General features: G+C 36.3%; 1 protein-coding gene across 1 annotated transcript; it reads right to left on the bottom strand.

Moving 5' to 3' along the window:
- Positions 1-989: 989 nt before the first annotated feature.
- Positions 990-15237, bottom strand: asf1ba (anti-silencing function 1Ba histone chaperone). The gene is made up of 4 exons (XM_079604970.1): positions 14658-15237; positions 12862-12977; positions 7188-7364; positions 990-1710 (listed from the first exon to the last, which is right to left on the bottom strand). Exons 1-4 carry the CDS (start codon positions 14764-14766, stop codon positions 1519-1521), a joined length of 594 nt encoding a protein of 197 aa, XP_079461096.1. The 5' UTR covers positions 14767-15237; the 3' UTR covers positions 990-1518.
- Positions 15238-15630: the final 393 nt, after the last annotated feature.

The raw sequence follows: 15630 nt of genomic DNA, 5'->3' as shown, positions 1-15630 counted from the left end.
TGTTAGCGAAATGGCCGCGCAGACCCCTCCCGCTAGACTAATCCGTGATAGGCTGTATGACGTCAAGACGGTCTATTTTTAGAAAGTTGGTCAGAATTTGAGGCACGCGCGAACACCCTACGTCTATGGAATATTAAAACTAGGTCTGTCTTCTGCAAAACAACCACACTGAGGTCATTTACGCAGGTATTGCATGCATTTCGGCAACACATTTGCGCGATCAGTTGCAATGAAGGGATTCGCCATGCAAAGAGATGGAAACCTGTGCGCGCTTTACGGTGCATAGCAACCGCATTAATAATGCTGTGCAAAGTAGTAAAGTAGTAGTAGTAAACCCCGTAAGGGGTCACTGATATTATTGAACACCGATGAAAATATGATACTTTGAGTAGGGACGCACGATATATCGGGCACCATTTTATCGGTATCGACCGATATATGATAATTTTTAATGTTATCGCCCCGATAATAAATTTTGGCCGATATTATATAATGTATTTCCTTCATTATTTAATTCCTTCATCATTGCAATATTCAATGTTAACATATTCAATGTTAAAACCATGATGATTTTAAATTATTTGAAATATGATTGAAATCACTTCAAAAAGTGCTGAGCAACATAAAATTATGAGAACATTATAATTGTGTGCTTGGGACATGGATTTTAATGGTAGGGCTTTTGTTTTTGTATTCAGGCTCTTAAAAAGTTTTTTTTTTTTAAAAGGGATTTCGATTTATCGGTCAATATATCGGTTATCTGCATTCAAATATAAAGAATTATTGGTATTGACCAAAATGTACATATCGGTGCATCCCCAAACACTGAGGTCTTGTCACAGATGCTGCAATAGTCCATGTTGCCAAGCAACAAGCAAGCTTCTGTCACTCCTGCATAATGCAACACAGCTTTTTTATGAATGAAAAGACTGCACAGCTGCATCCACTCTGTGCACATCACAAATCAAAGTGAAACGGCTTCGATGAGCAGTGTCACGTATCAAAACATTTATTTCAAGGAGAACTGGCATACAAAAAGACAGATATATATATTTATACACAATATAATACAGTCCCACCCACAAAAATGTCATCCAGAGTAGCTGCAACCTTTCACACAAGTATTGCTGATTGTGTCTGTTAAATGAATTATGCATCTGACATCTTATATCTACTGAGCTGATCTTCCATCGCCTTTCGGTTTAAGAATGGGGATCGGGTTTGGATCAAACGGCATTAGATGCAGCACATCCTAATACCTAAATCATGTCTCAGATACATGACTCACCAGCTCTCCATTCAGGTTTCAAACTGAAAGGCAAATATGTTTATTGCGTACCGGAGGATATTGTGCACAGTCACACCCCTGATTTGTTTCGAACAGGCGTGACAACTGTAACAAAATGAGGTGACCCCCTCTGATGTGTTTTTTCCCGCCTCTCCTCCACAGTGTCCAGATTGACCTGAGCTCATGGATGAGCCTTGAGATGTGGGGATTATTCACAGGAGCCTGCGTCACTACAAACAGTCCATGGAGTTGTCTGGCACCAGTCCCAGCGGAGGTGCTTTTCCCGGGGTGCAGGACGGCGGCAGCATGGCGTTAGGTGCGGGGTCCACGTTCTCCGAATCCTCCATTTTCTCAGCACATCCCTCCCAGTTGATGTGAAATCTGGTTACACGAGGATTGGAAGCCAGAATGTTCCTCTGGAGCTGAGAGAAAAGCACATGAAGAAAGGCACTTTAATTTGAGTCGACTGAAATGCGTTTTTTTTTTTTTTTTTTTTTTTGACATTGTGACTTTCTCAAACATGCATGCAAAGTTTCAACACGCTGACGCTGATGTGTTTAGACATATACACACATAATTTCTATTACGTTTTTGGGTTAATGCACAGCCCCAAATTAATAACTTTTTGTCATGTTGGTTTTTTGACCAACCTGTGAAAGTAAAAAGCAGCTTTTCCCCACTTATTTCAATACTGAAAAATATGTCAGCCACAGATAAAAATGAGCTATAATTTATTTTTTCAAGCTGTCTGAAATACTATTAAACCTATGTTGTTTTTCTTGACATGTTGCGACTTTCTCATTTAGGATCCTGAACATGCATGCAAAGTTTCAACACGCTGACGTGTTGTGAAATCTGCATACAGGATTTTTATATGATCTTGAGCTGTTCAAAAGCAACTCTACAGACCCAAAATACACAACATTTCTTTGTTGTATGTCAGAGCTCTTCAACTCTAGTCTTGCTGAGTTTAACAACTTTTTTTTATCTTTAAAGTTTGTTGAAATAAAAAAAGTTGTTTAACCTGTAAACTGTCTGTCCTGCTTTTTGAGCATAGACCTGATTTTTTTTAATAGAATTTGTTATAAATCTTGAATATTTCCGAGCACAGAGATATGTATGGTGTCTTTTTAAAGGGGACAACTTGGCAGATTATTGTAGAAGTAATATATATATATATATATATATTTTTTAAAGCAAAGCCAAACATCTGAACAGTTCTGTTCCCAATTTTAGATTGATAACTAAAAAAATATTGTTCAGTAAAAATGCTTTATGCGCACTACCAAACTTTTCCACTAGATGACATCCAGGCTTCACTGGTGACTATATAAGGACACACCCATTTCCATATATGGTTTGAACCATATATTATATATATATATTTTATTTTTTATTATTATTCATATTTATGAAGTAGACGTTCTATTCAGAAACATTTTATTTGAATTCAACCCCCCCAAAAAAACACATACACAAATAGGGTATCTATCACTATTTCTCTATTGCTGTCATTTCTTTTGAAACACCGAGCGAAATTTAAAAGGCTGAGAGAGAAGATAAAACGAATGCTGACAGATTTCTTTTGTAAGCCGTCACCTAAAGTCACAAATAATCCTGGAGTTGGTGATGTGGTTAATGTGGATCCACCAGCTGAAAAGAAATTGCACAGCTTTCGGAGAGAGTGACTAAAAGATTTCAAGTGGCTCCGCTATGCTGATGGTTCAATGCATTGCGTTCACTGTGAAGCCTGTGGGACAGAGTTTGCTGGTGGGACAGAGTTTGCTGGTAAAACAGCGTTCGCAACTGAATCAATACATTTTAAGCGCGAGAGCTTGGTTAAACACGGAGAGAGTGAGTGCCAAGCACAAAAAAAGCAGGGACAAGTGTGTGGCAAACAAATCAGGTTCATCAGGTTCGATTATTAAGGCTTTTAATCACCAGGATGCTGCCGGTCGTTCCGCTCTACTGGCAGAGCTAAACGTCAAATTTGGTGGGTGCTCCTAAATTTGTAAAGTTTTAAAGCAGCAGTGCTACCAAGTAAAAAAGTTACTTTCGAGCTCTGTGAATGCAAGTTCAGTCAGTTGTGCAGTGACAGGTTGCTGGAGAAAAGGGATTGAACCATATTTAAATTACAAGGACAGATGAATAAAAAAAAATATGGATGTGCACAGAGGAATCATTTAAAATGCAACACCAAAAAAAAAATATTTGTCCATTTTTATTTCATGGTGACTTTAAGGGGAGGACATTGTTATTCTAGAGAGCATTTCATTTGGAGTCAACAATATTTGAAATTAGAAATATGTTTCTCCAAAAGAGAAAACTGTATATTTTCTATAGACAGATACACACATGGACTCAGGGATGTCACGCTACCAAAATTCCAGTAGTCGGTACCGATACCATTAAAATTTTACGGTTCTTGGTACCAATTTCGGTACTTAACTATTTGGAAAAAAAAATATTAAATCCAATTTAATTTCTTTTTTTTTATTTATGATAGTAATCATAAGTAAATAATACATACAAGCATTGAAGGCTACATGCTGTTTAAATGTAAATATTGCTTGTAAAAAAATCAAGTGGAAAAATAAGCAACCATTTATGCACATATTATTATTAGTAGTAGTATTTTTAATACATGGAGACGTAGCTAAATCTACTGTAGTGTACAGTAGCCTAATATAATTATTTCTGTCAATTTTTTCAAGTTAAACCAAACTTTTATTTTGACGGGTTGCCGTGAAGACCTTTGAGTTTCTGTGCGTGTATGATATGACGATAGTTTTTCTCAAATGAAATGGTAAAATGCTCATGAAGTGACTCTCAGAGTGGCTCTGGAGATGAATGTCGTCATATCCTGAGGCAGCAGAGACTGAAAACAGCGCAAGCGTCACTCGTACTTCAGTGTGTGTGTGTGTGTGTGAGGTAAATGAAACCGCGCGTCTGCGCCATTCATTCACAGAGACAAGCAGAACATGCAGGGTTAATATTTAAATAGTCTTTTTGCAGTTTAATATACACAGACACTATATTGTGGTATATATCGGCTACAGTGCTCCTAATAAAAAAGTTAGTCTGGAGCAGCGCCTATTAGTGGGCACCGAATTTACCCGGTACTACATAAATGCTGGTACCGTCACATTTTCAGTACTGACTTGGTACCGAAGTACCGGTACTTTGACAACACTACCAATGGCGCCACCAGGGGGTGGCCGACTCCTGGCCACCCCACTGGCCACCCCAATGGCCAGTAAAAAATTTAGTAGCATTATGCATTTCATCCCTAATGCACAGCCAGGCAGGCAAGCTGATCTAGACTTTCGATCGCACACAGTAGCCCGCCCCTCCCCCGCCCCTCCGTACATGCCGCTGTTGCGCGCTCAGACAGCAACAGCTCAGCGCGTGCCCGTCGGTCAACAATTTTAAAAGAAGTTAAGAAAGAAGACGAAGACTACCGGTAAGTAAATAAGTAAAAAATATTCTTTAGTAAAAGAAGACGGGGAATTATGTGTCGTGACTTGCTTTTTAAGTGCCAAATGGTTACAGTATACTGTTAAAACAGCTTTTTGATGTGTCTTTGACATGTTTTGACAAGAGTTACCTAGCTAACGTCGTTAGCTGGTGCATGTATATGTGTAACAGAGTTTAAATAATGCTGTTAAATTCATGCATTAATTGGGAAAACTCGACATTGGCTGTTGCATCACTCGCATTTGTGTGCGTGATATTGCGGGCGGAGCTACGTCACCACCAGCAGGGTCTCACATCTCTCGCTGCTGGTAGTCGCACCAATAAGAGCTGCGTCATAATAACAGAGTTTAGATTGTTTTCAAGTGCAAGGTTGGACTTTATAAATTTACTTCATGTGTCTGTTAGTTCCTAGTTTTGTCAGTCGAGTCATAGGCTATGTGTTATTTGCAATGATGAAATGGAGTGTGTGTATTATTATTAACCTGCTTGTGAACTCTGTTTATTTCATTTAAGAAATTCATGCAACGTGATGCACTGTCCGTTAAATATAACACAATAAACCAAAGTATATCAGTAGGAGTTTCCTTAAGTCTTTCTGATAGTTTTCTTCAGGCCGGTTTATCCATACGGAAATGTAATATATGTACATAGCCTAGGTATATGAAATATACATATATGAAATATATCCACATATATAAAATATATATACCCATATATAAAACCTATTAGAAAATGGAACAATTGACATATAAAACCAGCCCATATATTTGATGTATGTATAATAGTGTTTTTTTACATACATGTCACATATATAATTATCAGTTTTCAAATAGAATTTGTGTAGTATTTGTTTTGTTTTTATGAGCTGGTCAAGAAGAGGTAAAATAATAATAAATAATACATTTTATTTATAAAAGATTCGAAAATGAGATAGAAATTGAAATGAAATGTGGATAATGAGATAGAAATTGAAATTAAATGTGGATATGTAGACTTGATCTGTAGACTTGAAATAAATAGTTAAATAGTTTGGCATATATTAAACATATCGGTGACATATATGGTCAAAACATACAGTATTATAGTGCTGGGTATCGATTCAAATTTCAAGAATCGATTCGATTCCGATTCTCAAGATCTTGAATCGATTATCATTATTCGATTCGATTCGATCCGATCTTATATTTTTAAAATCAAAAGTTTTTATTGTTCATGAACAATCAAGTGTTTGTATTAAATAACATTCACAAACATACATTAATGTTGTAAAAATGTATTGTTCACTCAATTTATTGATGTTAGATAAGGCATTAATGTTAATGAATGCTATCTTATTGTAGTGTTACCAACTAAACAGGAGATAAAACGTGTTTTATTTGACTTGACTGTCCTTTTATTTAATCCAAAACTGCGTTCATATTTAGAAGGCCTTTTAAACTAGAAACAACCGCACACGATACCACTTTAGGGGCCGTTCACATATCGCGTTTTATGCGCGTGCAAATTCAGTGAGAAGCACTTCAATGCATCTCAACAGGTCATGTGACAAAAACCAGCGGCCTTTCCGTAACAACATGGAAAGCTCGGCCGAACAGCTGATCATAGCTGTACAGGGCGGCTTTTTATTTCTCATCTCAATGAATATATCTAGTAGTAAAGCTAATGCAAGGGCTAGAAATCAATTAATTATTTGATGATACTTCCTCGTCATCATGGAGAGCGCAGTTTGCACCGCTTTCTCCTCTCCACAAGCGCGTGCTTTCCCGTTGCGTCTGTCGTTGCTATGCAACCATGAACAGAGGCGCGCTTAGAAAACGAATTTGCACGCGCAAAAAACGCGCTATGAACGGCTCTTTCCTCCTCTCGTTAACAAGTGGATTCAGAGAAACCGCATTAGCAGCGCCGCCGGTCGCCGTGTCTCAGTGTGTTTATGGGGAAAATGTAGGCCTGTTATTAAATCGATCCTCTGAGTTACGGATCGATCTTTAGAAATTAATATGAAAATCGATTCAGAATTGGTGAATCGATTTTTTCAACACAGCACTACAGTATTATATAAATAATAATCATATACATCATATTAATATATGTCAATATACTCATTTAATATGGCAAATTTATATATGTTAAAACCCTATATTAACATAAATATAGAGATATGTTATATTTAACATATATGACGGCATCACTAGCGATATAGGGATATGTCATATATTACATTTCCGTATGGGTTACTACAACAGTAGAATACAATTCTGAAATTATGGTTTATAGTTTTGGTGTGCCACCCCAAGATTTTAAGTGGCCCCATCTGGCCAGCCCTATGAAAAATTTCTGGAGGCGCCACTGAACACTACATGGACTGAAAGCTGCGAAACTGCAGTTTTAATTTCACAGGGTCTGTAAGAAATGAGTCTCTCACCTGTCCATAGTTGGGTTTATTGGGCGGGTTCTCACGAAGCTCCGTGTCCGTATACTCATTGTTAACATAGTAGCCGATGCGTATGAACTCCTGTCCTCTGTATGTGCATGTGATCAGAGCAACAGTAACACCCACAGCATCGCTCTCAGGTATGAGGGCAGGGTTTGGGGCTTCTGCCTGTTGCAAAGAAAAAAAGAAAAAAAAAGAGACAAATATTACTTCGAACACTTGCATGACTCAAACTGGGTGTAAATACAGGATAAGTGCACTAATTGTCTAAATGTGTACATTTTATAATACAGAACAACATTACATGAACGGTTCACCCATTAAAAAACCCAAATACACACAACACAAAATTCACTCATGCTCTGCTAAATCTGTTCCATTGAAGAAAGTTACGGCATGAGAGAGTAAAACAGTGAATTCCCATTTAAAATGAAATGAGACATTTAAATAGCGCTTTAGTGTACTACTGTACAAAGCGCTATCATATCAGAGGATCTCTCCTCAACCACTGTAAAGGAGTTTGATGTAAAGGAACCGTATTTGATGTAAAGGAACCGTATTTGATGTAAAGGAACCGTATTTGATGTAAAGGAACCGTATTTGATGTAAAGGAACCGTATTTGATGTAAAGGAACCGTATTTGATGTAAAGGAACCGTATTTGATGTAAAGGAACCGTATTTGATGTAAAGGAACCGTATTTGATGTAAAGGAACCGTATTTGATGTAAAGGAACCGTATTTGATGTAAAGGAACCGTAATTGATGTAAAGGAACCGTAATTGATGTAAAGGAACCGTATTTGATGTAAAGGAACCGTATTTGATGTAAAGGAACCGTATTTGATGTAAAGGAACCGTATTTGATGTAAAGGAACCGTAATTGATGTAAAGGAACCGTATTTGATGTAAAGGAACCGTAATTGATGTAAAGGAACCGTATTTGATGTAAAGGAACCGTAATTGATGTAAAGGAACCGTATTTGATGTAAAGGAACCGTATTTGATGTAAAGGAACCGTATTTGATGTAAAGGAACCGTATTTGATGTAAAGGAACCGTATTTGATGTAAAGGAACCGTATTTGATGTAAAGGAACCGTATTTGATGTAAAGGAACCGTATTTGATGTAAAGGAACCGTATTTGATGTAAAGGAACCGTATTTGATGTAAAGGAACCGTAATTGATGTAAAGGAACCGTATTTGATGTAAAGGAACCGTATTTGATGTAAAGGAACCGTATTTGATGTAAAGGAACCGTATTTGATGTAAAGGAACCGTAATTGATGTAAAGGAACCGTATTTGATGTAAAGGAACCGTATTTGATGTAAAGGAACCGTATTTGATGTAAAGGAACCGTATTTGATGTAAAGGAACCGTAATTGATGTAAAGGAACCGTAATTGATGTAAAGGAACCGTATTTGATGTAAAGGAACCGTAATTGATGTAAAGGAACCGTATTTGATGTAAAGGAACCGTAATTGATGTAAAGGAACCGTATTTGATGTAAAGGAACCGTATTTGATGTAAAGGAGCTAGTGGCGACGAAATCTGACTGTTTTGTCCCTGACAAAAGCTGCGCTTGAACACATCAAAAGGACTAAAGGCGACTGTCAACTAGTATGTGCATTCAGCGCCTGAGTGTAAGGAAATATCAAGTCTAGTTCGTCATTCAAAAAGGCAAACCGAAACTAGGACTGCAGATATACAAACCATATACAAACCATAAACAAAGCAGCGCTTATTTAGCATTTTGAATGCTGATCACTTTCTTTATTCCAGCAATTCTATTGATTTGTAGTATGTTTGAGAGTGTTTTCTTTTCCCTGTTAAAATTCGCTCTTTGACATGTATGTGAAGAGTGTGCTTAACTGAGAGGAAACATCTATAAAAGACTCGTGGAACTACCAGTTCGTTTGCACTGTCTTCCTATTCTTCAAACTCTCTGTCAGACGTTACAATAACAGCAAATTATACTTCTGCATAATGAGTCTCTTTATACAACAAAAATGTGAATTCTGCCGGTATTCAGACAGTCTCATGCATACAGAGATACAGATTCGGGCTACAATCGCCTAAGTAGGTGCAATTTCTAATCGTAAACACAGCCATGTTGAAGCCTTCAGAAATGTTTTTCATTGATGTTATGGCAGTCCACTCTGCTTATTGTTTTTCGAGAATGTTGCACTCCTGTTTGTCATTGTGCACGAAACTTCATGCCAGTAAATCATGAGAAATATTGCCGACTTGTGCACGTCTCGAGTGCCTTCTTTACGTTCGTCTTAATGCCTGTTAGTTGTCCGTGAAATTTCCTATATTTGGTGTAAAAAAAAAAATGGAAACGTCTTTAGACATGGAAAATCGATTTTACAATCGATTCAATGAACACTTAAGTCTCAAAAATCAAACAGGATTTTTTTCACAAAAGTGACAGGCCTAGTTGCAAAGCTCAAAGTGTCAAACCTAAAGAGATATTCTTTATAAAAGTTAAGGCTCAGCCTCTCGCCTAAAACGCTTTGTTCAAACACGCCCCCACAAATCTCCATGTACGTCAGTGTGTGTGGGGGGGAAAGTTTCATTACACCGCCCAGATGTACATGCAAAGAAAGACGGTGTAACTTTTATCCTTGCTGTGTTATTGTTGCCGCCATGTCGGGGTAACGCTGTTTTTTTCGTTCACCACCGAAGTAATAACATCGCAGCAAGACCTAGTGAGAAGCATTCACATTTCTCCATTATTAACTGTAGATCTCTATTAGATCAAACACCGCTGACGTGGAAACCAGGAGAAACATTGTGCCGTGAATGAACTAGTTATAGGCTTTAAGTCCACAGATCAGCAACATTCCCCATGGATTAAATGAAGCAACACTAACTGTAACCATTAAAGTTTGGTAGGAATAGTAAAATGCTTTCAAGTACGTCTCACACATTTTTCCAGCACTTCAAAACTCAAATATTATCATATTTAAATGTTATTTTTTTAAATGTGATGACCAAAACAATTATTTCACACTTATTTAAAATGAAAAGACATCAAATTACCATTGTAGGTGGTACCAGTAGGTGGCTGCCATTTCCACTCCCAAATATCGTTTTGCTTTTGAAATATTATTTCAACATTATGAATAAAAATGCTTTAATTAACCTTTATTTATCTAGTTAAACTGTTTGAGAACCACTTCTCATTTACAAACATGACCTGGCCAAGAGGCATAAATAGATAGAAACATACTGTACAACTGTACAGTCATACACATGATGACACATAGAACAAGCAATTAAAATAAGAGAGGTAGACAGCAAAGAAAAAAATAAAATAAAGTGCTTAAATATGTTTATATAAATATGTTAATCTGCAGCCTTGCAAAATAAAACTGCACACTGTAATTTCTGTTAGTTACCGGTAAGTCTATTTATTACCAAGGTATTTGTCAGTAATAACGTCAAAATGGGGGGAAATGTGAATAACTACGCTGCAGGCTGATTTAAACTGTGCCCTTAAAAATTTTCTGGAAGTCTGGAGTCCTACATGACAATAGGTCACCAGTAGGAATACTTCAAACAAGTCATTTACGCCGACATCGCCTCAGTGTGTCAATAACTGGACCTAGACGGAAACCAGGAGACACAGACACGCTGCAAACTATCCCCACAGCATTTAGTGGACACACCTTCAGCTTTCCGGGGGAAAAAACACTTAAAATTGAGTAAAAGCACACCGAGTTCCATATAAAAAATTTATTTTCTTTGTATTTGTTTCAAACTACAAAAATATTACATTTCATTTATTTTAAGAATCTGTTTTTGTCTTATATGCTGCTAAGAAGACGGGTAGATAGCTCCATCATTGTTCAAAGTAAAAAAAATATCATACTTTATGATGTTAGTTTTAATAAAAAAAATCAAGGAAATTTCTCTGGCATTTCTTTCTTTTTGCTGTATCGAAAACGTACCGAACCGACCTGTGAATTTTGTGAACCGTTACACCCCTAACTGCTTCTCAGCAGAGCCTTGTAAAGTAGTGCTCAGTTAAAATAATTTCAACACCTTGTTTAAAGGGCACCTATTATGGAATTTTGAAATGTACCTTTCATGTAGTGTGTAACATAGATCGTAGTAAACAAAAACATCCTGCAAAGTTTGAAATATGAAAGTGCACCGTATATAAAGTTATTGTCTTTCAAAAGTAAGAGTCGACTCAGAGTAATTTTTATGAATCGTTAGAAGACCGAAGCTTTTTCTCTGACTAGATGACGTCAACTTGTCAAGTTATTTGAATACGATACGCCCACTTATTGCGCTCCAGGGAAAACTTGACAACATCATGGCGACGAGACGCTGTGTTCTGAAGTGCAACTCGAGTGAAGTCAGCATTTGAAGACTAAGTGGCTACAATTCATATAGGCCTATACAACTATACCACAGAAGTATAGTCCGAGCCTTGTGCTTTGTTCGCGCCATTTTGAAGACGATTGCTTTACCAACTTAAATGCAATCAAACTTGGATTCGCGAGCCGGCTGATATTGAAGGAAGGTTCAGTTCCAAGTGTATTTGCATCAGCTTCCTCCTCCGTATCACAACCTGTAAGTGTTATTAATAATTGTTGCTTTTATGTTTTATGTAGCATGCTTAATAATTATTTTGATTGTTGTGTAAGCACCGTTTAGCTTCTAGGTCTTCAATGACAATTGTATTGAGATATGTGAAGTGTTTGTCGTTGTTTTCGGAGTTGTCTTAAAGAATAGATTAATACCTCGTAACGTAACTGCATTTTTTTTTTTGTAAAAACGTTATGTTTATGCATCGGGCTAATGCAAACAAAGACTGATTGTGCTTTTACAATATGAACTCTGGGCTATGCTCGCTAACATAACATTAAATTATCTTATTTTTAGTTTTTTACTACAAACTACAAAGCCGTGGACCATAATCATTATTATAATACAATTTAATTGATAAAAGCATCATTGCACTCCGTGTTAAACAATAAGTATTATCTCTGTAAACACTGCTGGGTCATCTGACCAATCAACGCAGATTAGCGTCGCGCAAAGGCGGGGTTTGAAAAATGAGTCGTTGAACGAATCATTTGGGAGTCGGTGAGAAAATCAGGTAAAAATAAATGCATATTATAGGACAACTAAAGTGTTTTTTGTCATTGCATGCATGTAAAACTGTTGTTGGGGACTCCCAAAACAACATTAGGAACATTTTAAATGTCATAATAGGTGCCCTTTAACACATCTATCTTTGAATGAATCTGAGTTTTTGAACGTGTTCATTTAATCAACGGTTTAATGACTCACTTAAAGACCTCGACAGCTCAGGCATTTAAGTGGCACAAAAATGAGGCATCGAAACCTGCGCTCTGATTCGGTCCGGTACATATCGGACATATAGGTTTTGGTACCCAACCCTACCAATGAGGTTCATTTTTGGATGTTACGCCGCAGTTTGAGCTTCCGCTAGAACCAATGAGGATCACTTTTTTGATGTTACGCTGCTTTTTTAAAATAATTTGCGTTTAGTAAGAAATGTTTTGCTAGAATACATTTAAATCTAATGCAAAGCAATCGAATAAATGAACTTGACTTTTACAAACATGACTGTTAAACTTCTAAAAGATTATTTGTGGCTCATACTGCCAATGTTATGAACTCACCTGAAAAACAAACATGTGTCGGCCTGCAGGAACTGGACCAACCAGGACAGAGTCAAGAGTCTGATCATACTCCTCACTTTCTGCTGAGCCGACGTAAATAATCTTCCATTCGAGATCTAGAACACAGAAACACAATAATTACATGTTAATGCTCAATTAATTCACTATTCAGAAAAAATGAACTGCAGGTGAAACTCGAAAAATAAGAATATGGTGCAAAAGTTCATTTATTTTAGTAATTCAACTTAACAGGTGAAACTAATATATTATATAGACTCATTACATGAAAAGTGAGATATTTCAAGCCTTTATTAGTTATAATTTTGAAGATTATGGCTTACAGCTTATGAAAACCCCAAATTCAAATTACAATATTATGAAAAGGTTTTCATAAGCATCAAAATTATAACAAATAAAGGCTTGAAATCTCTCACTTTGCATGTAATGAGTCTATATAATATATTGGTTTCACCTTTTAAGTTGAATTACTGAAATAAATGAACTTTTGCACCATATTGTAATTTTTCGAGTTTCACCTGTATGCACACACTACCGTTCAAATGTTTGGAATAATGAAGTATTACGCTTTTTCTTTATGTTTTTGAGGCTGCGTTTATTTAATTAAATGCAATAAAAAACAATAAGCTAATAGTTTATTATCTTAATATATTTTGTGATTATAAAGCTGAATTTTCAGCACCCATTGCTCCAGTCTTCAGTCACATGATCCTTCAGAAATCAGTTCTGCTGCTTTACATTTTTGTGGAAACCATGATACACTACCATTCAAAAGTGACAGTTAAGAAAACTATAATGTTACAAAAGATTTATATTTTAAACAAATGCTGTTCTTTTAAACTTCTTGAATCATCAAAAGAATCTTGAAAAAAAAACAGCTTTCAGAACAATTTTTCACAAAAATAAGCAGCACAACTGTTTTCGACATTGATAATACTCAGAAATATTTCTTGAGCATCAAATCATCATATTATAATGATTTCTGAAGCATCATGTGACACTGAAGACTGCAGTAATGATGCTGGAAATTCAGCTTTGCATCACAGGAAAAAAAATATATTTTAAAATATAAACTAGTTCTTTTAAATTTCAATAATTATTCACAATATTAATACGTTTCTGTATTTTTCGTCAAATGAATGCAGACTTTGTAAACATAATAGACATTCAAAAAACGTTCAAATTGTTTACAAGTTTTAAAAATCTTAATTATTTCAAACTTTTGAGCACATCTCATTGACAATGGTAATTCAAAGTGCTTTATTACATAGAAGTAATTAAAATAATCAAAAGAAATGAGACTATTCAAACTACTGACATTTGGACTGGATTTAATTGGGATTACTCTTGCATATTTTGTAAGGGAAACGGATACTGTTGGGCAGATCTCACTTTTAAGTTTCATAGAAAACATGTGGAATTGCAGTAACGTTAATGCATTTGCTAATTTGGGAGGTTTTAGTAATTAAATACCATCAATATGTATTATTGCAGTTAGTTATGAGTTTACATAATAACATAGTTATATACACGCATACTAACACGATGTTTTTCTTAGAAGTACACACAGCTATCTTCTATCTTTATGGCAAGACACAGGGTCAGATGAGGAGTGATGGTGAGCTTGAGTAATAATGAATAAAGCTTTCTCGCACGCCTCAATCACCCGCCATTCTGAGTGACGTCATCTGGGGGAGTTAGCGCGTTAGCTAGCTAACGTTAGCCAATAAAGGACATCGAGAAAATGCATCAAAATTAAATTAAACTTAATCACTCACCCTCAGGAAGGTCCTCCATGCACTCAAACGTTATTTCAAATTGAAACGGGTTTCCAAATGGACTTGGGTTGTCCAGGACAGCTACATTTAGCACTTGTACTTTTGCCATTGCTCTAACTTACTATGGTAACAAGGAAAGTGTCACAATTTACAACTCAAAAGACCGAAACCCAATTTAAATACTCAACAGACGCCTTTAAAGTAACGTTAACATAAACGCTCGGCTGCACTTGTTAGCTTGCGAGCTATTTTATGTTGTGAAAGTCCAATACCGCAGACTATATACTGTTAAAGCAGGAGAATAGAGAAGTCTATGCTCTCTCCTCCCAAATTAAAATAAACAAGCACGCAAGATATGATCTAGAATAACGTGTAGATGTATAAAACAAATATTATTTCGCGAGCACCGTTCATAAACCGACTGACAACACGAGCCGCGATTGTCTCCCGCCAGACTGTTCAGAGACAGCTCCAGTGACGCGTCGGGGGAAGCGGATTGGTTTGCGCGCTGATTGGTCAGTGCACCAAAGGTTCCGGATTTTGCGGACGCTGATTGGACGACAGTGACAGCTGTTAAATAGACGAGTCCCCCGACTGGTTCCATAATCATTCGACAATAGCTGAAGTATAAAAGTACAGGTCAAAAGTTTGGAAACATTACTTATGTTTATTTGTTTTTGAAAGGAGTATGCTCATCAAGTCTGCATTTATTTCATTAAAAAAAAGTAATATTGTATCAGCTATTACTCCAGTGTCACATGATCTACTTTGTCACACGATCCTTCAGAAATCAGTCTAATGTGCTGGTTTGATTATTATCAATGTTGGAAACAGTTGTGTTGCCTGTGCCTAATATATATATATATATATATATATATATATTGGAACCTGTGAAGTTTTTTTTCCAGGATTCACTGATGAATAAAAAGTTAAAAATATTTTCTACATTATAAATATTTACTATAACTTTTTA

The sequence above is a fragment of the Phoxinus phoxinus genome (genome assembly GCF_949152265.1).
Source record: "Phoxinus phoxinus genome assembly, chromosome: 1".
Taxonomy (NCBI): domain Eukaryota; kingdom Metazoa; phylum Chordata; class Actinopteri; order Cypriniformes; family Leuciscidae; genus Phoxinus; species Phoxinus phoxinus.
The sequence above is the reverse complement of the archived record's forward strand: the minus strand, read 5'-3'. Positions and strand labels throughout refer to the sequence as shown.

Bases quoted from the DNA above. Each gene is read 5' to 3' on its own strand.
- asf1ba (XM_079604970.1), bottom strand. From the start codon at position 14,766: ATGGCAAAAGTACAAGTGCTAAATGTAGCTGTCCTGGACAACCCAAGT. The intron at 7,365-12,861 runs GTGAGTTCATAA...TCTTTGCAACAG, and splicing joins GACACATGTTTGTTTTTCAG to GCAGAAGCCCCAAACCCTGC. The intron at 1,711-7,187 runs GTGAGAGACTCA...CTTTTCTCTCAG, and splicing joins ATAAACCCAACTATGGACAG to CTCCAGAGGAACATTCTGGC.